The sequence below is a fragment of the Rhinoraja longicauda genome, chromosome 2, assembly GCF_053455715.1.
Source record: "Rhinoraja longicauda isolate Sanriku21f chromosome 2, sRhiLon1.1, whole genome shotgun sequence".
NCBI classification, from domain to species: Eukaryota; Metazoa; Chordata; class Chondrichthyes; order Rajiformes; family Arhynchobatidae; genus Rhinoraja; species Rhinoraja longicauda.
In genome coordinates this window covers 112,024,708-112,047,040 of record NC_135954.1, presented here as the reverse complement: position 1 = coordinate 112,047,040, position 22,333 = coordinate 112,024,708, and the positions used below count along the sequence as shown (strand labels likewise).

Sequence of the window (22,333 nt, the reverse complement as noted above, 5' to 3'; positions counted from 1 at the left end):
TCACCCCTCATCCCCCTAAACTCCAAAATTTCTAGCCTGACAACCTCTCCGTAGCTCAGGCCTCAAGTCCCAGGAACATCCTCATAAATCTTCTCTGCACTCTTTCCAGATTGACAACATCTTTCCTGCAGCAGGAAAGTTGGACTTATAAACCAGACCATAACTGTGCAAGCCATGGTACATAGTATAACCTTATGCAAAATCCATTGTAGTTCAGTGCTGAGATAGGGTGGCTCAAAAGCCTAATGATTTAGGACACTGATCCGCACTTAATAATTCTGCAAAGCATCACCACCCTATACCAGATTATCACCACTCTATAACCAAAGCATCACAACCTCAGCAAACCTTTCATAAGCTATTATACTGTAGCTTGAACACAGAACTTAAATGCATTTCATGTCAAACATTACTTATTTCCACTACTCACATTCTGGTCATTGTGATCTCGCTGACTGATCTGTTGACAGACAAAACATGTTCAGTTGAAGGAGAGGTAGCTGAACTGATCACACTATCAATACAGAATAAGGGCAATTACATTTTATTTTCAGGGAAAATTATTCTGGATGCTAAGGCATGATAATCTCAAATGCTTTTCTGGAGATGAGAATGGTAATGTGGCAAACATTAACTTTAATTGAAATATTATTTGAAAATAATATTTATAAAATAATATTTATAAAATAATATTTATTTGACCATCAGCTTTGATCAATCACCCCAAATGCTCCCCTGAATTATCAATAAGCAGATTTCTGACTAATAATATAAAGAATAAAAAATTGCAGATCTTCACTCATTTTTATTTACTGAAGTCCTACTTGCTTCTGAACCATTCATAAAAGCAAAATGTTTTCCAAAAACTATGGCATTGATATTAAAAGCAAGGGAGGAAGCAGGCAGGGGAGACTCAGAAAAGCCATGGTCACCTTATGAGAGCAGAATTAGGCCATTCGGTCCATCAAATCTACTCCAATCATGGCTGAATAATCTTCTCTGCACCTCTTCCAATGCAACATATCCTTCCTATAACATGAAGAGTTGTATACACTACTCCTGCTGTGGCTTAAATAATGCTTTACATGGTTGCACCAAAATATCCTTACTCTTACATTCCATGCCCTGTTACAAATGCTGTAACCCTTGTTCTTGGATTCAGTCACTCAATATAGATATTCTACAAATTTTAATGATTGGATTGTCCAGTTAATCATTGGGCTGGATTTGCCCAGTTATATCCTTTTCAAATTGAGGTAACTGGCTTTATGTATTTCCATCATTCTCTGTAGAGCTTCCCCATTGTAATGATGGTATTTAATCCTGCCACAATGTACCTTGAACGTTAAATGGTAGTGGACAAATGCCAGATTCTGTTGGTTCTGGGCCACGTGTCATTGTGCTTGGTCCAGCTGTTGGCAATAGACAAAAATAAAAATAGTCATTCATGAAAATAACGGCTTAATATTTTTCTCACTTTAATGATCTAAGCAAGTGTGATTTGCTATAAAGCCAGTGGAGGAGTGGGACAGCACAGAAGAAAGGAGATAAGGACATTCAAGATGGCGGCGCGCACGGACGCAGCGGCTCACAGCTCTCCCTTTCGGTGCGTTTTATGTGTGTTATCTGTGTTATGTCTGTTAGTCAAATTTAGTCATGAAAATCAGGAAAATCAGGCAAATCCTACCTACAACCGAAAGGATCTTCTGTTCATAGGATTCCAGTGCAATCGGGACCTTGTGCGCGAATTTCCACACCCGCGAAATATACCGGAAGAGATAGCCAGGACACTGGGCGCTCCGTGGATAGTTGTCGGCGCGAACAGGCGTCGCAGGTGGAGGAGAAACAGGAAGCAAAAGCGAGGATGCCGGTCCGGTATACTTGCCAAGCTAAAGAGACAGCCACACAAACCACCGCTACCCAGCATGTTTCTCACCAACGCCAGATCCATCATCAACAAAATGGACGAACTAAAACTACAGATATCAGCAAACAAACTCGTGGAGGACTGTTGCATTCTCTTAGTAACAGAGACATGGCTTCATCCACTTATCCCAGACGGAGCCATTGAGCTAGCCGGGCGTACAGCGTTTCGTTGGGACAGAAACATCGACTCCGGTAAGAGCAAGGGGGGGGGGGGGTTATGCATTTACGTGCACAACAGCTGGTGCACTAACATCCAAATCATAGATAGCCACTGTTCTCCTGATCTGGAGTCCCTAACAGTTAAATGCAGGCCTTTTTACCTTCCTCGCGAATTTACAGGGGTTATAGTAACAGCAGTCTACATCCCACCGAATGCTAACGCTAGCACAGCTTTAGGCTACCTGCTCGGTGCAATAAACTCACAACAGAGCACATATCCAGAAGCAGCCCACATCATAGCCGGGGACTTCAACCATGCAGACCTAAAGTCAGTTCTCCTGAAACTTGAACAACACATAAGATGTGCTACCAGGGGGAAAAACACACTAGACAAGGTTTCAGGTCAGCACCACTACCACACCTGGGGCAGTCAGATCACCTGTCCATATTCCTAACTCCAGCATACACCCCACTCAGGAGGAAAGCTCCAGTCACCATAAAGACTGTTAAGACATGGCCTGAAGGAGCTTCCTCGCAGCTGCAGGATTGCTTCGAAAGGACCAACTGGGATATTTTTGAGGATCATGACTTGGAGGAGTACACATCAACTGTACTCTGCTACATCAAAAACTGTGTTGACAATGTCACCGTCGACAAACGCATCCGGTTGTATCCCAATCAAAAACCCTGGATGACAAAGGATGTCAGGTCTCTCCTCAAGGACCGTAACACCGCCTTCAGGTCTAGTGATAGAGCTCTATACAGTGCTGCTAGAACCAACCTGAAGAGAGGCATCAAGGATGCCAAAGCGTCCTACAAGAGGAAGATTGAGGACCACTTTTCCAACAATGACCCACGGCGGGTATGGCAAGGCATCCAGCACATCACCAACTACAAGACCAGCAACCGCACGACTGCCGACGGCGACGCCTCGCTGGCAGAGGAACTTAACTGTTTCTTTGCTCGTTTTGAGGTGAAAGCTACAGTGGCAGACATAACACCCTCTCCAGCACCTGACAGCAACACCTTCACTGTGCAGGAGTATGATGTTAAGCGCGTGCTCAGAGCAGTGAATCCCAGGAAAGCTGCAGGCCCCGATGGTGTGACGGGCAGAGTGCTGAGGGAATGTGCAGACCAATTATCTGAGGTCTTCACAAAAATCTTCAACCTGTCCCTTTTAAAATCCACCATCCCTCCCTGCCTGAAGTCCGCCACAATCATCCCACTGCCGAAAAAGTCTGTCATCAGCGGTCTTAACGACTACCGTCCGGTAGCACTCACACCGGTCATCACAAAGTGCTTCGAGAGACTGGTCCTGCAGCACATCAAAGCCAGCCTCCCACCCACCTTCGACCCACACCAGTTTGCCTACAGAGCAAATAGGTCTACAGGGGATGCCATCGACACTGCTCTTCACACTGCACTGACCCACCTTGAACACCAGGGGAGCTATGTGAGGATGCTCTTCCTCGACTTCAGCTCTGCCTTTAACACGGTCATCCCGAGCAGACTGGTCACCAAACTTTCCGACCTTGGATTTTCCCAAACCATCTGCCAATGGATCAAGGACTTCCTGACCAACCGCCCCCAGACCGTCAAAATAGGCCCTCACCTCTCCTCCACCATTACACTGAGCACCGGCTCACCACAGGGCTGTGTGTTGAGCCCCATCCTTTACTCCCTCTACACTCACGACTGCGCCCCCACCCATCCCACCAACACCATCATCAAGTTCGCGGATGACACGACTGTGGTTGGACTCATCTCAGAAGGAGATGAGACAGCCTATAGGGATGAAATCCAAAGGCTGGCAGCATGGTGTTCAGTGAACAATCTGGTCCTGAACTCCTCCAAAACAAAGGAACTTATAATTGACTTTAGAAAAACCAGTGGAGATTACGACCCACTCTACATCAATGGGGTCTGTGTGGAAAGGGTACCAGCTTTCAGGTTCCTGGGTACGCACATCGCAGAGGATCTTACCTGGTCTACCAACACCATCACCACAGTAAAGAAGGCACAGCAGAGACTCCACTTCCTGAGGATCCTCAGGAAAACCAACCTGCAGGAGAAGCTCATGTTGTCCTTCTATCGCTGCTCCATCGAGAGTGTGCTGGCATACTGTATAACCACATGGTATGCCAGCTGCTCAGAAAAGGACAGGAAGGCCCTTCAGAGGGTCATCACGACGGCCCAGAAGATCATCGGCTGCTCACTGCCCTCCCTGGAGCACCTGTTCAGACTACGCTGCCTCAGTAGAGCAGGCAAAATAATAAAAGATCCATCCCACCCCGGCCACCGTCTGTTTGTTCATCTGCCCTCTGGTCGACGTTTCAGGTCGATCAAATCCCGAACAAACAGACTTAAGAACAGTTTTTACCCCAGGGCCATACGAGAACTGAACACTACCTTTGCACTAGGCAACACCGTTAAAAAATCTTGTACTTAATATAATTGTATTTAATTGTATTTATGTATTTATTTGTTTTTGCATTTATTGCATATATGTTTGTACGCACCGTCAGGATTGGCTATTTTTAAATTTCGTTGTACTCGTTGCAATGACAATAAATGAATATTATTATTATTATTATTATGTATGCAATACAATGTGTATGCTGGAAATATGAAATAAAGAAATAGTGGAAAAACTCAACGTGAACGAGTTGGGCCGAATGGCCTGTTTTCATTGTATGACTCCATCACCCTACGTCGGGTGGCATTGGTGGGAAAAACATGCAGAAATCTGATGTAAATCCCACAGTTGTCTGTGATCAGAGTAAGGTCATAAGGTCATAAGTGATAGGAGCAGAATTAGGCTATTCAGCCTATCAAGTCTGCTCCGTCATTCAATCATGACTGATCTATCTCTCCCTCTTAACCCCATTCTCCTGTCTTCTCCCCATAACTCCTGACACCTGTACTAATCAAGGATCTATCTATCTCTGCTTTAAAAATATCAATTGACTTGGCTTCCATAGCCTTCTGTGGCAAAGAATTCCACAGATTCCCCGCCTTCTGACTAAAGACATTCCTCCTCATCTCCTTCCTAAAGGAACGTACTTTAATTCTGAGGCTGAGCTCTAGTCCTAGACTCTCCCACTAGTGGAAACATCTGCACATCCACTCTATCCAAACCCTTCACTATTCGGGATGTTTCAATGAAGTCCCCCTCATCCTCTAAACTCCCGTGAGTACAGGCACAGTGCTGACAAACACTAATCGTAAGTTAACCCACTCATTCATGGGATCATTATTGTAAACCTCCTTGAGACCCTCTCCAGAGCCAGCACATCCTTCCTCAGATGTGGTGCCCAAAATTGCTCACAATATTCCAAATGCAGCCTGACCAGCGCCTCATAGAGCCTCAGCATTACATCCCTGTTTTTGTATTCTAGCCCTCTTGAAATAAATGCAAGCATTGCATTTGGTTTCCTTACAACCGATAGGAGGAAAAATGTTCCCGATGTTGGGGGAGTCCAGAACCACCAGTCACAATTTAAGAATAATGGGTAGGTCATTTTGGACTGAGATGAGGAAAACCTTTTTCACCTAGAGAGTTGTGAATCTGTGGAATACTCTGCCACACAAGGCAGTGGAGGCCAATTCACTGGATGTTTTCAAGAGGCACTGAGTTAGAGCTCCTAGGGGTACAGGAATCAAGGGATATGGGGGAAAAGCAGCAACAGGGTGTAGATCACTCACTATATTCCTGATCCAGGCCGGGTCTTCAGATTGACATCCTGTGGTATGTGCTTTGCACATGCGTGGACGTAGTTTTATTGATAAGATGTTAGAACAATCGAGATGCTTGAGAACGTGAGACTCTTTCTCTGTGGTCTTCAATGCTTATGGCTAATAAAGAACTTTATACGAAGTTAAACGATTTGTCGTCATTACAACTACTTACATGGTGTCAGAAGTGGCCTTCCTGAACAACGTCAGCTGGAAATCTGTGAGGTTTCTTTTCTCTCTTTTCTTCACGAGAGAGGTCGGGGAGTCCGTTTGCTACTATGGCTGATGCATTTCGGAAGCCAGATCCTCTCGTCTTCAACAACCACATCGGTGAAAGCTGGCGCATTTTTGAGGAAGTTTGATGTCTTCATCGCAGCTGCTCAATATGACAAACCCTGGGCGTCATCACTCCCGCCGGGGAACCAATGGACTGGGTGTCCTCTATGGTTGCTGCTACCAAACAGAACAAACAAGAGATCCACATATGCATCAACCCTAGGGACCTCAACACTGCTCTGAAAAGGCCACACCACCCCATGCGCACAGTGGAGAGAGTGGCTGCCCGCATGGGTAAGCAGCAATATTTTCTCTGCTGGATGCCAAGAGCTGGTTCTGGCAGATCCCCCTCGACCACAAGTCATCTATGCTTACCGCTTTCAGCACTCCGTTTGGCCGATAGATTCCTCCGGATGCCATTCGGAATCAACTCGGCCAGTGAGGTGTTCCAACGCACCATGCAACAAATTTTCAAAGGCTATCCCTGTTCGATCATTGTTGATGACCTTATCGTTGCAGGCAGGGACGTAAAGGAGCAAGACTCCAACCCAAGGAAAGTGCAGGACCGTGCCAGGAGTGTGCACTTAAAACTCAATCCTCCTCAGTGCAAGTGCCAGTTACACCAGGTGAGCTACGTTGGACATATTTTCACAAGCGAAGGCCTCAAAGCCGACCCTTCGAAGACATCGGCCATCAGCGAGATGACGGCACCAACAGATGTCCCCGCCCTGCAGAGATTCCTCGGGATGGTCAATTACCTGGGGAAATTCATTCTGCACTTCAGCGAACTGTCCTCACCCTCTACGCCAGCTCATCCACAAAGACACTGCCTGGACGTGGGACAAGCAGCAGCAGCAACGCGCATTTGATACTCTCAAACAACAGATGTCGTGTCCTCCTACACTGTCCTACTTCGACGTAAATAAGGCTGTCACGCTCACTTGTGATGCTTCTCCGTACGGCCTTGGCACGGCGTGCCTGCAGGAAGGGAAGCCGATCGCATACGCTTCCAGAACAATGACGGACACTGAGACTAGATACGCACAGATCGAAAAGGAGTTGCTGGCAGTGGTCTTTGCATGCGCCAAGTTCAATGACTACATCTTCGGCATGCCAGTGACCATCGAAATGGATCACCAGCCACTGGTAACCACCCTGAACAAGCCCATTCACGGGGCTCCACCACGACTGCAAAGGATGATGTTGAGGCTCCAGAAGTACGACATTACCCTTGTTTACAAACGCGGAATGCTTATGTACCTGGCCGACACTCTGTCTCGGGCTCCCAGTATATTCACGGCCCAGCTCGCGGCTGAGGACACTTTCAACGTCATGGTGGTCAGCCTCATCCAATCGTCTCACATGGAGGAGCAGGTGACACACACAGCTAAGGACGCCACCTTGCTGACACTCACCGCTATCATTAAACGTGGATGGCCCAGCAAGCAGCACATGCTTCCGCCCTCTATTCAGATCTTCTTTCCCGTTAGAGATGAATTAATCATTGATGACGGGGTCGTCATGAAGGGTCACAAAGCAATGATCCCGGTCTTGCTCCAAAGGGAGTACGTCGGCGCCATTCACAGGGCCCATACACAGAGGCCATCCACAGGGCCCGTACACAGGGCCCATCCACAGGGCCCATACACAGGGCCCATCCACAGGGCCCGTACACAGGGCCCATCCACAGGGCCCATACACAGGGCCCATCCACAGGGGCCATACACAGGGCCCATCCACAGGGGCCATACACAGGGCCCATCCACAGAGCCCATACACAGGGCCCATCCACAGAGCCCGTACACAGGCCCCATCCACAGTGTCCATACACAGGGCCCATCCACAGAACCCATACACAGGGCCCATCCACAGGACCCATCCACAGGGGCCATCCACAGGGGCCATACACAGGGCCCATCCACAAGGGCCATCCCGGGACTGCATCCACAGGGGCCATACACAGGGCCCATCCACAGGGGCCATCCCGGGACTGCATCCACAGTGAAAAGGGCCTTTTTTTCTGGCCTGCGATGACGGATAACAATCTCCAGAGGAAACAATCTTGCCCCGTGTGCAACAATACCAAGGCGCATCATTAGAGAGAACCACTTCTGCTGCACCCAGTTCCAGAATTGCCTTGGTCCCTGGTGGCGACGGACATCTTTGATTGGCACAATCAACAGTACCTTGTGCTTGTGGACTCATACTCCGGCTGGTTTGAAATCGATCTACTTCGCACTTCTACTTCTGCTGCAGTGATTCTGAAGCTAAAGAGGCATTTCTCAGTCCATGGGGCACCTTGTCTGACAACGCTGGGTAATTCACGAGCCAGCTCTTCAAGGATTTTGCTGCGCAATGGGACTTCAATCACGTCACCAGCAGTCCGGAGTATCCACAATCGAATGGGCAGGCAGAACGGGCAGTCCGCAGCGCCAAACAGGTCATGGAAAAGCCCCACCGAGCCCGGTCAGACACGTTCCTAGATCTCCTCAATCTCCGGAACATATCACGAGACGCTACTCTTGGCTCTCCTGCTCAGAGACTAATGTCCAAACAGACACGCTTCCCATCTCGGAGCAACTGTTAGAGCCACGCCTGCTCCAGCCACATAGTCCAGGCTCAGCTACTCCACAGAAGGCTGTCACAGAGGGCGTGCCATGATCGTTCAAGTCGTCCCCTCCACCCTGTGCAGGACGGGCGGACTGTCAGGCTCCAAACCCAGAAAGGCTACGATCACATGGGCACGGTCAAAGAGAAGTGCCAGGAACCCAGATCCTATCTTGTTCAGTCAGAAGGCAGCCTCTACGGGAGAAATCGTAGACACCTCTTACCGTAGAGGAGCCGGTACCATCACAGCAAATCCCATACGATCCCTCTGAGTATCCAGATGAAATGATGTGACAGAAGATGGACAGGCTCTTCTAAATGACAAACACATGACAGTGGACCGTGAACAGCTTTAGAATCAGGTGCCCGTGTCTGCACCTGCGAATAACCACTGGTGACGTTGCTGCCGGTGGAGGAACCACCCATGGAAAAGTCACCTGTTAAGCTGGTACCGGTAGAGGAATCGCCTGTGAGGAAATTGCCTGTGAAGCTGGTGCCAGTAGTGGCATCACTGGTGAGAAGTAGCACTGAAGGGCCCTACAAAACTCGGGCGGGAAGGGTGTGCAAGCCGAATCCCAGATACAAGGACTAATGACGTAAAGTTTTTATACACGACCATTGGCGCAGATACTGCTTTGGTTTACACTGTTTTGCTTGCTTTGTTTGCCATAGTTGTTAAGGGTCTGTCCCACTTAGGCGATTTTAAGGTGACTGTGGGCCACTAGGCTGTCGCCACACGTTCGCCGGGGTGTCGCGGGCATGATCGTGAAGAGTCTTCAAAGAATCGTAGCGGATCTCGGCACGTCACGGAAAAAAATTCTAGATAGAAATTTCTCGGCGACAGCTGGCTTGTCGCCAGGTAACGTAGTTTATTGCGGGCGCTGTCGCATGCTGGCCCCAGGTTTGCTAAGTTGTTGCAGATGCATTTAGAAGCACGTAATATTAAACTAAGAAAAGACATTTGAAGATACCAGAAGATGGTTTTGTTTAACCAATTTATTTACCGTCAAGACATTTGAAGGTCAAGATTGGAGGCGACAGTTTGGCAGTCAGGTAATCGAGGGAATTTCGCAATGTTTCCGAAAACGGTGTAATCTCTTAGCCAGGTGCTAGTTTCACAAAAAAAGTAACTTGTATCGACCTGACTTGGCATTGTCGTGGTCATTGTCGTAGGGTAAAATAAAATTTTGGCGATCTGCTACGACTTTGACAATCGCGTAACTGGGACAGGCCCTTTAAATTTTTAACAGTATACTTAGTTTTTTTATAAGCTTCGCTATACTGCTTGCATGCATCTTTGCTTTATTTTATGAGGCATGTGCTAAAGAAGGAGGATGTAGGTCACTCACTATATTCCTGATCCAGGCCGGGTCTTCAGACTGACATCCTGCGGTATGTGCTTTGCACATGCGAGCACGTAGCTTTATTGATAAGATGTTAGAACAATCGAGATGCTTGAGAACGTGAGACTCTTTCTCTGTGGTCTCTAATAAAGAACTTTATACAAAGTTAAACAATTTGTCATCATTACAACCTCTTACACAGGGTTACTGATTTTGGACGATCAGCCATGATCAGATTGAATGGTGGTGCTGCTTAAAGGGCCGAATGGCCTACTCCTGCACCTATTTTTTAATGTTTCTCACTTTCAGTTGGCGCCGACGATGGCTGCCATGGTGTGCTTCTCCTTGCTGTTTTGTATGTGTTTGTTCGTTTGTGTCATCTGTGGAAATCCCACAAAGATCACTTTCATGAGAGAGGTACTCCTCAACATCAGACTTACGGTACCTCCAAACATCGTTCCAAATTTCTCTCAGTCGCTGGATTATTTGGACTTGTCGGCAGGGCTGTGGCTGTGTTCGAGGTCTTGAGACGGAGGAGAACCCCGTGGGAAGTGCTCTGGGGCACTCACCTGACTCCGGCAACCAGGATCACGAGTATATTCCTTGCAAACCTACGTTCTCTCAACAACAGAGTGGACGAACTACAACTCCTGCGCCATACAAACAAGGGCTTCTCTCGAGCCGCTGCCCTGTGCTTCACCAAGACCTGGCTGTGTGAGTCGGCCCCGGACAACACGTAGGCTTTCAACGACGCAGAGTGGACCGTGAAGGGGAGGCAGCGGGAAAATCAAGAGGCGGAAGAATATGCTTCAACACTAGCCAGGACTGGTACAGCGACATCACGGTACTGTCTAACTTCTGTTCTCCCAATCTACAATCTTTCTTTATAAATTGCAAACCCTTTTATTCTTCGAGGGAATTTACCTCTTTTATTCTCGCTGGGGTTTACATCCCACCCCAAGCCTGCATACGTGATGCGCAAACACAACTCGCTAACCAGGTAATGAGGGTAAGAGAGTGACTTCCCTGACTCCATGGTCATTGTTTTGGAGGACTTTAACAAGGCGAACCTCAGCCGAGTGCTTCCAAAGTACAGGCTTCATGTTACCTGCCCCACCAGAGGGGAGAGAATACTCGATCACTGTTACACTTCAATCAAGAACGCATATCGCTCTGGACCCTCTGCAGTTTGCATCCACCAGATCAGTGGATGACACAGTCAACCTAGGCCTGCACTTCATCCTCCAGCACCTGGATCGCCAGGGTCCCTATGCAAGGATTTTGTTTGTGGATTTTAGCTCTGCATTTAACACCATTGTGCCAGAGCGACTACACTCCAAATTCTCCCAGTTGACTGTGCCTGAACCCCTCTGTCAGTGGATCACCAACTTCCTGACAGCAGCATGTGAGGCTGGGAAAGCACATCTCGGACCCGCAGACCCTCAGCATAGGAGCACCGCAAGGCTGCGTATTCTCCCCTCTCCTGTACTCCCTCTACACCAACAACTGCACCTCCACATCTCCTCTGTCAAGCGTCTCAAGTTTGCGGATGACACAACCCTGATTGGACTGATCCAGGATGGGGAGGAATCTGCCTATAGCTGAGAAGTGACACAGCTGGCGTCCTGGTGCCATTGCAACAACCTGGAGCTCAAAGCTCTCAAGACAGTGGAATTGGAATTTAGGAGAACCCCCCCCCCCCCCTCCCCTCCCCCCACTCACCATAAACAACATCACAGTCACATCTGTGGAGTCATTTAAGTTCCTTGGAACCATCATCTCCAGGGACCTTAAGTGGGGGTCACCATTCGACTCCACAGTCAAAAAAGACCAATAGAGGATGTACTTCCTGCGGCAGCTGAGGAAACACAATCTGCCACAGGCAATGATGGTCCAATTCTAAACTGCCATCGCAGTTCTGTCCTCACCTTCTCCATCATGGTCAGGTTTGGCTCAACCACCAAGCACGACATCCGGAGGCTGCAACAGATCGTTCGATCAGCTGAGAAGGTTGTTAGCTGCAATCTTCCCCACATTGACGAACTGTACACTGCAATCGCCAGGAAGCGAGCAGGCAAGATCATCTCTGACCCCTCTCACCCTAGCCACAAACTCTTTGAAACACTTCCCTCTGCACGGCGACTCTGGACTGTCAAAACTGCCACAGCCAGACAAAAAAACAGCATTTTTTCCATGTGCAGGAGCTCTACTCAATAACCAAAGGTCTGTAGACTCCTTTTCCTCTGGTATTTTTTTCTTCTTAATTGTTTACTCTAAGTCGCGTTGTTACTTGTGAGTGGAGCACCAAGGCAAATTCATTGTATGTGTACATACTTGGCCAATAAAACTTATTCTATTTTATTCTTCTATGATTCAACTGGCAAAGTAACCAGCACTCACTCCCAAGTCCCTTTGCACCTACGATTTCTGGAGTCTCTCCCCATTTAGAAAAGTCTGTACCTTTATTCCTACGACCAAAATGCATGACTCCACACTTTGCTACCCTATATTCCATCTGTCACTTCTCTGCACACTCTCCCAACCTGTCCAAGTCCTTCTACAGAGTCCCTGATTTCTCTACACTACCTGCCCCTCCACCTATTTTGTACCATCTGCAAACTTGGCCACAAAACCTTCAAACCCCTCATCCAAATCATTAATATACAACGTGAAGAGCAGAGGCCCCAGCACCGACCCCTGTGGAACTCCGCTAGTCACTGGCAGCCAACCAGAAAAAGCCCCCTTTACTGCCACTGTGCCTTCTGCCATCCAGCCAACCTGTTGCCCATGCCAGTACCTGCCCTTTGATACCCTGGGCTCTCATCTTCCTTAGCAGCCTCACATGTGGCACTTCATCAAAGGCTTTCTGTAAATCTAGGTAAACAACATCCACTGATTCTCCTTTGTCTGTCCTGCTATAATACTTCTTCAGGCAAGACCTTCCCTTCACAAAACCATGCTGACTTTGGCCTATTTTATCATGAATTTCTAAGTACTCCATAACCTCATCCTTTATAACGGACTGTAAAATCTTCCCATCCACTGAAGCCAGACTAACTGGCCTATAGTTCCTACTATTCTGCTTTCCTCGCTTCTTGAACAAAGGGGTAATATTGGCAATTTTACAATCGTCTGCAACCACTCCTGACTATCGATTCTTGAAATATCACTATTAATGCCTCCACAATCTCTAAAGCCACCTCTTTCAGAACCCTAGGGTGTAGTCCATCCGGTCCAGGTGACTTATCCACCTTCAGCCCTTTCAGCTTCCCAAGCACTTTTTCCTTAGCAATAACCACTCCATTAACTTCCACCCCCTGACTCTCTTGAATTTCAGGCACGCTGCTGGTGTCTTCCACTGTGAAGACTGATGCAAAAAGGTTATTCAATTCCTCAGCCATTTCTTTGTTCCCCATTATCACTTCTCCTGCATAATTCTCCAGAGGTCCAATGTCCACTCTTGCCACTTTCTTACCCTTTATATAACTGACGAATAGCAAGAATATCTGAAGTAAGCATATCAACAGTTCAATACTTACCTTGGTTTGAGTATTTCTTTCTTTTTGGTGGGGCTTGAAGGACAAATCCTTCAGGAAGGCGGTCATCACTAGCCCGACTTGTGTCGGGTTTTAAGAGCACTATTAAATAGATAATCAAAGATTATCTGGACATCAAAATAAACCAAATAATAACAAAAGATAAAGAATATAAGGTCGTGCCTGTTATTGAGATTCCTGCAGCAGAGAAAAATCTGATTTATTTAATTACCAGCAGAACAAAAAAAGACAGAAGGTGTGAGACAAAAAGTTTGAAGAGTTGCAAATTGTGAAGCTAGAGGAAGGAATATAGGTGGAGTGGAAGGGAACTAGGTGCAAGTCCAGGCGGGACACAGGGGAAATGAAAGAGGGAGTGTGGGAGCGGAGGAGAAAAAGAGGGAATGGGAGGGGTTGTAGTTACCTATAGTTAGAGAATTGCATGTTCATACTGTTCATACTATTGGGTTGTAAGCTACCCAAATGGAATATGAGTTGCTGTCCCTCAATTTGCATGTGGGGGCCTCACTCTGACAATGAAGGAGGACCTGGACGGAAAGGACAGCATGGGGATGACCCTACCTTCAGTTATGAACCTGGACTTTATTTCTTGGAGCATGGGGTGATCTATAGAGGTATATAAGATCATGATGACCATTGATAAGGTGAAGATACAGGGTCTTATCCAGGCTAGGGGTAAATACATATAATTGCCCAGATCAGTGCTTTAAGATATTTGCACAGTGCACAATAGGAAGAAGCCAAGTAATTAGTGAATATAAGTGATAGGGAAGTTATTTTTTTTTAAATCGAGTCTTTAGAGTACAAAGTGAATTTACAGAAAACTCTGCTTTAAGTGTCGAATAGGTCAGGAGGACACATTATTGGCAACAATGCTGAATAGAAGATTTAAAAAAATTGGACAGGCAGAAATTAATTATAACATGGCTTTATTATGGGGAAATCTTGAAGAGGCAAATAATATATGAAGTAACAAAATTAGGGCATTGTAATTCCTGTAGACTACATGGATTTCATCAAGGTCTCACATGGGAAACTGGTCCAAAGGGTTAGAGGTTATGGGATCCAAGGCAAGTTATTCCAAAATTGGTTTAGTAATAGGAAGCCGAGTGATACTGAAAGGTTGTTTTTGTAATGAAATACAGGGATCGGCGCAAGAGTATTTGCTGCTGTATACATTAATGACTTGAATGTGAAAATAAGAAGTATGATAATAAGTTCACAAATTATACAAAAAATTATACTGTTATTGTCAGTAAGGTGAGTATTCAGGCTGCAGGATGAGTTGGAAAGATGAGCTGGGAGCCTCACAAAATTTAAGAAGTGTTTAGATGACACTTGAATTCTAAGAGTCAATATCACCAACAACTTTTCCTGAACCACTCATATTGAGGCAAAGTACACCAACTTCTACTTCCCTCCACTTCCTTAGAAGGTGTAGGAAGTTCTAACTTAGGACATTGTCCCCAACAACTGTTACCAACTTCGACAGATGAGTCATAAAAATAATTTTATCATATGCATCTCACCCAAGACCGCAAGAAATTGCAGCGAATTGTGAACGCAGACCCCAGACCATCACACGAACCAAACTTCCTTCCATTAACTCAATTAATGCCTCACGCTGCCTCAGCAAGGCCAGCAGCATAATCAAGGACAAGTCGCATCCTGGCCACTCCCTTTTCTCCCCTCTCCCATTCCAAAAGGCAAAGAGTGTAGAAATGCACACCTCCAGATTCAGGGACAGTTTCTTCCAGCTGTTATCAGGCAACTGAATCATCCTACCCCAAGTAGACAACAGTCCTGTACTACTATCTACCATCTACCTCTTTGGTGACCCTCAGACTATCTTTGATTGGACTTTACTGGCTTCACCTTGCACTAAACATTATTCCCTCATCATGCATCTATGCACTGTAAATGGCTTGATTGTAATCATGTATTGTCTTTCCGCTGACTGGTTAGTGCACAACAAAAGCTTTTCACTGTACCTCAGTATACGTGACAATAAACTAAACTGAACTGAGCTGAACTGAGTTGCCAAGACGTAGAGGGCTGTTGGCCAAGTGCTGGTAAATGAAATTAGTATGGATAGGCTCTTGATAGTTGGAATAGACATGGTGTGCTAAGAGTCCTCAAGCTGTGCTGAATAACTCTGACTTTTTGCCTTGTCCTCTTTTACATTCTCATCCAATCCTGAAACATGTGTGTCCTGCAATGATAAACTGACAATTCTGCCCTTCTTGGCAATAGCAACTATCTCATATTCCCATGTGCTGATGAAAACTTTAAATTCATCTGTCCTACCCCTTGCATTAAAATAGACGTGGCTTGGTCTTTATTTCCTAATTATGCCCATGTCTGCTCTACTTACAAGTTTTCTTTCTTTTGTCAACTGTACCATGTCCCAATTGTACTTTGTTCAGTGCAATGCCAAATTAGTTTAAACCCTTTGCAAAGGTTCAAGTGTAATTTGCCCAGCTTGCACCAGTCTGATGTTCCCCAGAAATGGTTCCAAAAATCTGAAGCCCACCTTTCTCCTACACCACTCCATTCCAAGTTGTACATGGTCTGAAATAGGAATTTCAATCCTTAAGAGTCCTAGTCATCCCTGAGTCTATATTTCTACATTGTATCTACAGTTACTTTGATGGCACAGGACAATTGCTGTGGTTCATGATGGTTTAGCTGGGCTCACTCTAGTGTGCAAATCGGTAATTCCGATCTCTTAGGTTTGGCAAATACTGGGCTTTGAAGCATATTTTGATATTTACTTTCACCTGGGTCGTCCTCTGGAATTGGGGGTTGGAATTTTCTTAGAGCCCTCTCTAACTTAGTCACTTCATGTATGTTTCTCTGATGTTGCTCTTGTATCTCTGCTATTTTCCGTGCTATGTCCTTTCGCAATGATGCCGGCAGATCAGGGAATCGCTGATCTTCCTCTAATTTGCGTAATCTATTTTGGCCGCAGACATCCTGGTCCTCAATCTCCTTCATCCGGCCCATCATTCGTTGTAGTTGAAACTGATTCAAATTCTGCTGCTCCTCATCGTCTTGCATTTGCCCCATCAGCTTATCCACTTGCCCTTTTGTTTGGTAGTCAGTAAAATCAAAATGCAGGCCGCCTTGCCCTGTAAACAAAAAATTGAATGACAGAGTTCTCAACAAAACTGTGTCCATAGAAAGTTAAGTATAAGAAAACATGTCCAAAGCATACAAATCTTATAATATACATAATTGAGTAGATGGATAACAATAGGAAAATTCGTGATTTTGTGGCAATTAACTCCACCCTCGTCTGTTTTTCATTTTGTTGACAATGGGAGCAATGGAGTCCAGGAGAGACATTAGAGGGGTAGCGGAATTGAACTGGTCTATTAGTAGGGTAAATTAATGTGTGGTAATTTCAATTTATGGGTGAAATCAGAGGAAGAATAATTTAACAATATATTAGAATGTGCATATAGCAAGTCAATGAATCAGTCATAGTTCTTGCTGTGTCAGTGAATATCGAACCGGAGAGTATTACTTTGATACCAATCAGCTGGTGATCACCACCGGGTGGCGCCGCACGACGACAGCCTCGCCAACAGTCTGTCTCGTCTTTTTCTTCTTTGTGTTTTAGTCTGTTGTTAAATGCATGTTTTAGTGTATCTTTAGTTTTGTATTATGTGGGGGGTGGGGGTTGGGGGAAACTTTTTCATCTCTTTCCTCGACGGAGATGCGGCTTTTTCCATATCGAATCTCCGTCCTCAGTGCGGCCCAACATTGTGGAGCTGGCGATCCCTTTGCTGGGGATCGACTTCGGGAGCTCCAACTGCGGGAGCCTGTGAACTCTTAACATCGTGGAGCTTGCGTTCCCTGGTTAGGCATCGACTTTGGGAGCTCAAATCACGGGAGCTTCGACGGCACCGATCGTGGGAGCTTCGATCGCCCTGATTCGGGGCTTTGATCACCGGCTGCGGGAGCTTCGACCACCCTAACTGCAGATGGTTGACTGCCCCGACCACAGGAGAAAAGGAGGGAAGAAGATACTACGTTATTGCCTTCCAACACAGTGCGCTGCGGATGGATGTTTATGTTAATTTTTATGTGGTTGTGTGCCTTGTTGATTTTTTGGTATGAATGTCAGGCAAATCAAATTCCTTGTATGTTTTTACATACTTGGCTAATAAATTAATTATAATACAATTACAATACAATAAATTTAATGTGGGGAATTGTTAAGTAGTGAAATTTGGGAGGCTAAACAAAACAGGAAAAAACATGGAAAATGTATTGTAGTACAGGGTTGGAGTGTTCATGTCCAAAGACCTTTGGACGACAGGAGAAAAGATAGCGTTATGGGTGAATATAGGATTTCTACTGACTGAGGCAGAGAATTTAAGACTGGGTAGTTGGCAGTACACTCATAAAGAATACTAGCTGAGCTCAGCCAAACTATATGTATATTGTTAATCCTTGGGTTTGGTGTATTGGTGGCAGAGGAATCCCTGGCCAGGAGGGAGAAGTCCTAGGGGCGGGTGTGTTGACATGAGGGGAGGTCCTTGGGGCGGTTGTATTAGACAATAGACAACAGGTGCAGGAGGAGGCCATTCGGTCCTTCGAGCCAGCACCACCATTCAATGTGATCATGGCTGATCATTCTCAATCAGTACCCTTTTCCTGCCTTCTCCCCATAACCCCTGACTCCGCTATCCTTAAGAGCTCTATCTAGCTCTCTCTTGAATGCATTCAGAGAATTGGCCTCCACTGCCTTCTGAGGCAGAGAATTCCACAGATTCACAACTCTGACTAAAAAAGTTTTTCCTCGTCTCAGTTCTAAATGGCCTACCCCTTATTCTTAAACTGTGGCCCCTTGTTCTGGTCTCCCCCAACATTGGAAACATGTTTCCTGCCTCTAACGTGTCCAACCCCTTAATAATCTTATACGTTTCGATAAGATCCCCTCTCATCCTTCTAAATTCCAGTGTATACAAGCCTAGTCGCTCCAGTCTTTCAACATATGACAGTCCCGCCATTCCGGGAATTAACCTAGTAAACCTACACTGCACGCCCTCAATAGCAAGAATATCCTTCCTCAAATTTGGAGACCAAAACTGCACACAGTACTCCAGGTGCAGTCTCACTAGGGCCCTGTACAACTGCAGAAGGACCTCTTTGTTCCTATACTCAACTCCTCTTGTTATGAAGGCCAACATTCCATTGGCTTTCTTCACTGCCTGCTGTACCTGCATGCTTCCTTTCAGTGACTGATGAACTAGGACACCCAGATCTTGACACCATTCAGATAATACTCTGCCTTCCTATTCTTACCACCAAAGTGGATAACCTCACACTTATCCACATTAAACTGCATCTGCCATGCATCCGCCCACTCACACAACCTGTCCAAGTCACCCTGCAACCTCATAGCATCTTCCTCACAGTTCACACTACCACCCAGCTTTGTATCATCTGCAAATTTGCTAATGGTACTTTTAATCCCTTCATCCAAGTCATCCAAGTATTGATGGGAGGGAGGTCCCTGGGGCGGGTGTGTTGACATGAGGGAGGTCCCTGGGTCGGGTGGTCCCTGGGGCGGGAGGTCCCTGGGTCGGGTGGACCTTGGGGCGGGTGGTCCCTGGGTCGGGAGGTCCCTGGGTCGGGTGGTCCCTGGGTCGGGTGGACCCTGGGGCGGGTGGTCCCTGGGGTGGGTGTATTGTTGGGAGGGAGGTCCCTGGGTCGGGCGGTCCCTGGGTCGGGCGGTCCCTGGGGTGGGTGTATTGTTGGGAGGGAGGTCCCTGGGTCGGGTGTGTTGTTGGGAGGGGTTCCCTGGGTCGGGAGTGTTATTGGGAGGGAGTTCCCTGGGGCGGGTGGTCCCTGGGGTGGGTGTATTGTTGGGAGGGAGGTCCCTGGGTCGGGTGTGTTGTTGGGAGGGAGGTCCCTGGGTCGGGAGTGTTGTTGGGAGGGGGTTCCCTGGGGCGGGTGGTCCCTGGGGTGGGTGTATTGTTGGGAGGGAGGTCCCTGGGTCGGGTGTATTGTTGGGAGGGAGGTCCCTGGGTCGGGTGGTCCCTGGGTCGGGTGGTCCCTGGGGAGGGAGGTCCATGGAGAGGGAGGTCCCTGGGTCGGGTGTATTGTTGGGAGGGTGGTCCCTGGGGCGGGTGGTCCCTGGGGAGGGAGGTCCCTGGGTCGGGTGGTCCCTGGGTCGGGTGGTCCCTGGGGAAGGAGGTCCCTGGGGAGGGAGGTCCCTGGCGAGGGTGTATTGTTGGGAGGGTGGTCCCTGGGGCGGGTGTGTTGGCAGGAGTGTGAGGGACATTTAACTGCTCTAATCTCGTGGAATGAAATGATACATTCCCAAAACTCCATTCTCAATGTTTCCTTCGTCCAGACGGCCAGACAGAGAGGCCGGCCACGGGCATTTTCGTTGATTGCAGGCTTCCCTAAGGACATGGTCAAAGACTGTACTAGTACCTGGCAGCTTCTCACCAGGAGGACCCAGCTGTAGCCCAAGAGCGTCTCTGTAATTCACAGCACAACAAACTTACCACTCGTTGGCACCCTTCTTCACAAGCTCATCCAAATCTCCTGACTCTTCGAGGAGGTCATTCCCACGCCCCTCCTGTCACTGCTGCACCCATTCACTTCGCAGCATCGCTCAACAACAGTAGCTGGAAACATGTCACTTGCTGCAAAGGAGGCCCTTGGAGGGGCTGGCTTCAAAGATTGCACCAGCTAGGCTAAATGCCGACAGCTGCAAGAATTTGCAGTACATCCACAGGGATAGATGCATTGCACCATAGTTCTACCCAGTGAAACACAACGTTGCTATTATGTGAATCTTACTGTGAAGTTCTTACTCATTATGCACAATATTAAGATGACATTTCTGTTTTAAAACCATTCAGAAGCAATTTCCAAGGTATTTCCTGCAATTTTTCCTTTATATGTTTTCAGGATATTAACTGAGAGGTAAATGTTGGTCATAATACAAGAAGGAACTTTCTTCCTACTTCATACCATATTATTTGATCTTATAAGTTGACCTGAATAGGCAGACAGTTCTTTGGGCCATCATTTCAAAGATTGTAAAGGGAAATGTTTTTATTTGTTCAAAACTGCATCAGATGCCAGACTATACTCATGCTTATAAATTACACAATGAGTTTTGAATTTAAGGGCATGAGTATCAATGAGTATTGAGTATCGAGCATGAGTATTGTAAATTTCCCCGGTGCGGGATGAATTATTAATATTTAGGCTTTTCTTTGGTTCTATGTGTCTATTCGTCGATGTACTCCTTGAAACTCCATTGTCTCTTTAACTAGATTTCCTTTATAACATTACCTTTACACCTTTTGAACCCTCATTATTCTGGAACTTACCTATTCGTTCATTATACTGTTCCACTTCTTCTTCTGCAAACAGAATAGAAAAGACTGTCAAGCAAACAGGACCTTGTTTCTACATGTATTTTTACTTATTTCTTTTCTGCATCCCTTCCACTATTCCATGTTACAGATCTATGGCAATTAGTGAGATTCAATGCCATTCATGTGGACAATCTTCTTGAATAAACCTTGAAAATGAGAACCAACAGAATCCATAACCTTAGGAGGAATAAATTTGTAATGTCACTTTAAATGGATAAAATAATTCCAACATTACGACAAAGAGGTTGTAAGAGTCTTCGCATTGGTTGCTTGGATGAAATGAAAAGCTTAATTAAATATACAAATCTCAATGAACATTAGTGAAAGAGGAGAAGGTAGGTACAAAATGCTGGACTATCTCAACGGGTCAGGCAGCATCTCTGGAGAGAAGGAATGGGTGCCGTTTTGGGTCGAGAGATGCTTTTCCACAGACGCTGCCTGACCTCTCCACAGATGCTGCCTGTCCCGCCTGAGTTAGTCCAGCATTTTGTGTCTACTTTCGATTTTAACCAGCATCACAGTTTTATTCCTACAGTGAAAGAGGAGACTTGTCTTTGACTCAGTTTAAATCACTTAGGCGATTTTTTAAGCGACAAGCTACAATAACCTAGCACCTAGTCGATGTCAAGCTACGCAAGCTACCGACAACCGGCGACCCAATCGTCGCGACTTAGGACGCCCACCTATGACAGCACCTACGACCACACAGGCGACAACCTATGACAACTGAAGTCAACCTACATCTACCCGCAACAAGCTATGACAAGCTACCACCCTGTCAGTGACAACTGAAGACAACTGAAGACAATTCACGTCATTTTGGCCTCCGGTTTTGACAGTTGTAGTCGCCAATGGAATTCACCAAAGTCAGCACCGGTGACAAGCTATGTCACCTGGCGACAAGCTATGACAGTGCCTACGTCAGGAGACGTCAAGCTACGATCATTGGCATCAAACCAACAGTCGCCGAAAATGTTTAAACATCTCAAAATCCAGCGGCAACCAGAGAAACGCCACGACTCTTTGGAGACTACTCACTACCATACAGGCCAGTCCATACAGACACCCTGGCGGCCGTGTGGCGATAGCCTAGTCGCCTGTAGTCGCCTAAAAAATTGCCTAAGTGAGACAAGGCCCTTAACATTTCAGGTTGAAATTATTTTTGCCCATGTCAACCCCAAGGCTACTTGGTTACTTAATTTCAAAGTGAATCGCCCTGAACCGGCTCCGCACAGGGGTCGGCCGGCTCAATGCCAACATGCATCGTTGGGGGTTGCGTCCATCAGCAGCCTGCGAATGTGGAGCAGACCAGCAAACAGCA

General features: G+C 46.7%; 1 protein-coding gene across 1 annotated transcript in view; it reads right to left on the bottom strand.

Moving 5' to 3' along the window:
- Nucleotides 1-15,141: 15,141 nt before the first annotated feature.
- LOC144610841 (uncharacterized) overlaps nucleotides 15,142-22,333 on the bottom strand; it is a 110,168-nt gene continuing 102,976 nt past the window's right edge. Inside the window, exons 20-21 of the mRNA XM_078429805.1 lie at nucleotides 20,965-20,997; nucleotides 15,142-16,731 (exon numbers count right to left, since the gene is read on the bottom strand). Of these exons, the coding sequence (XP_078285931.1) occupies nucleotides 16,295-16,731; nucleotides 20,965-20,997 (470 nt within the window). The 3' untranslated portion in view covers nucleotides 15,142-16,294. The remainder of the gene's footprint in view (nucleotides 16,732-20,964; nucleotides 20,998-22,333) is intronic.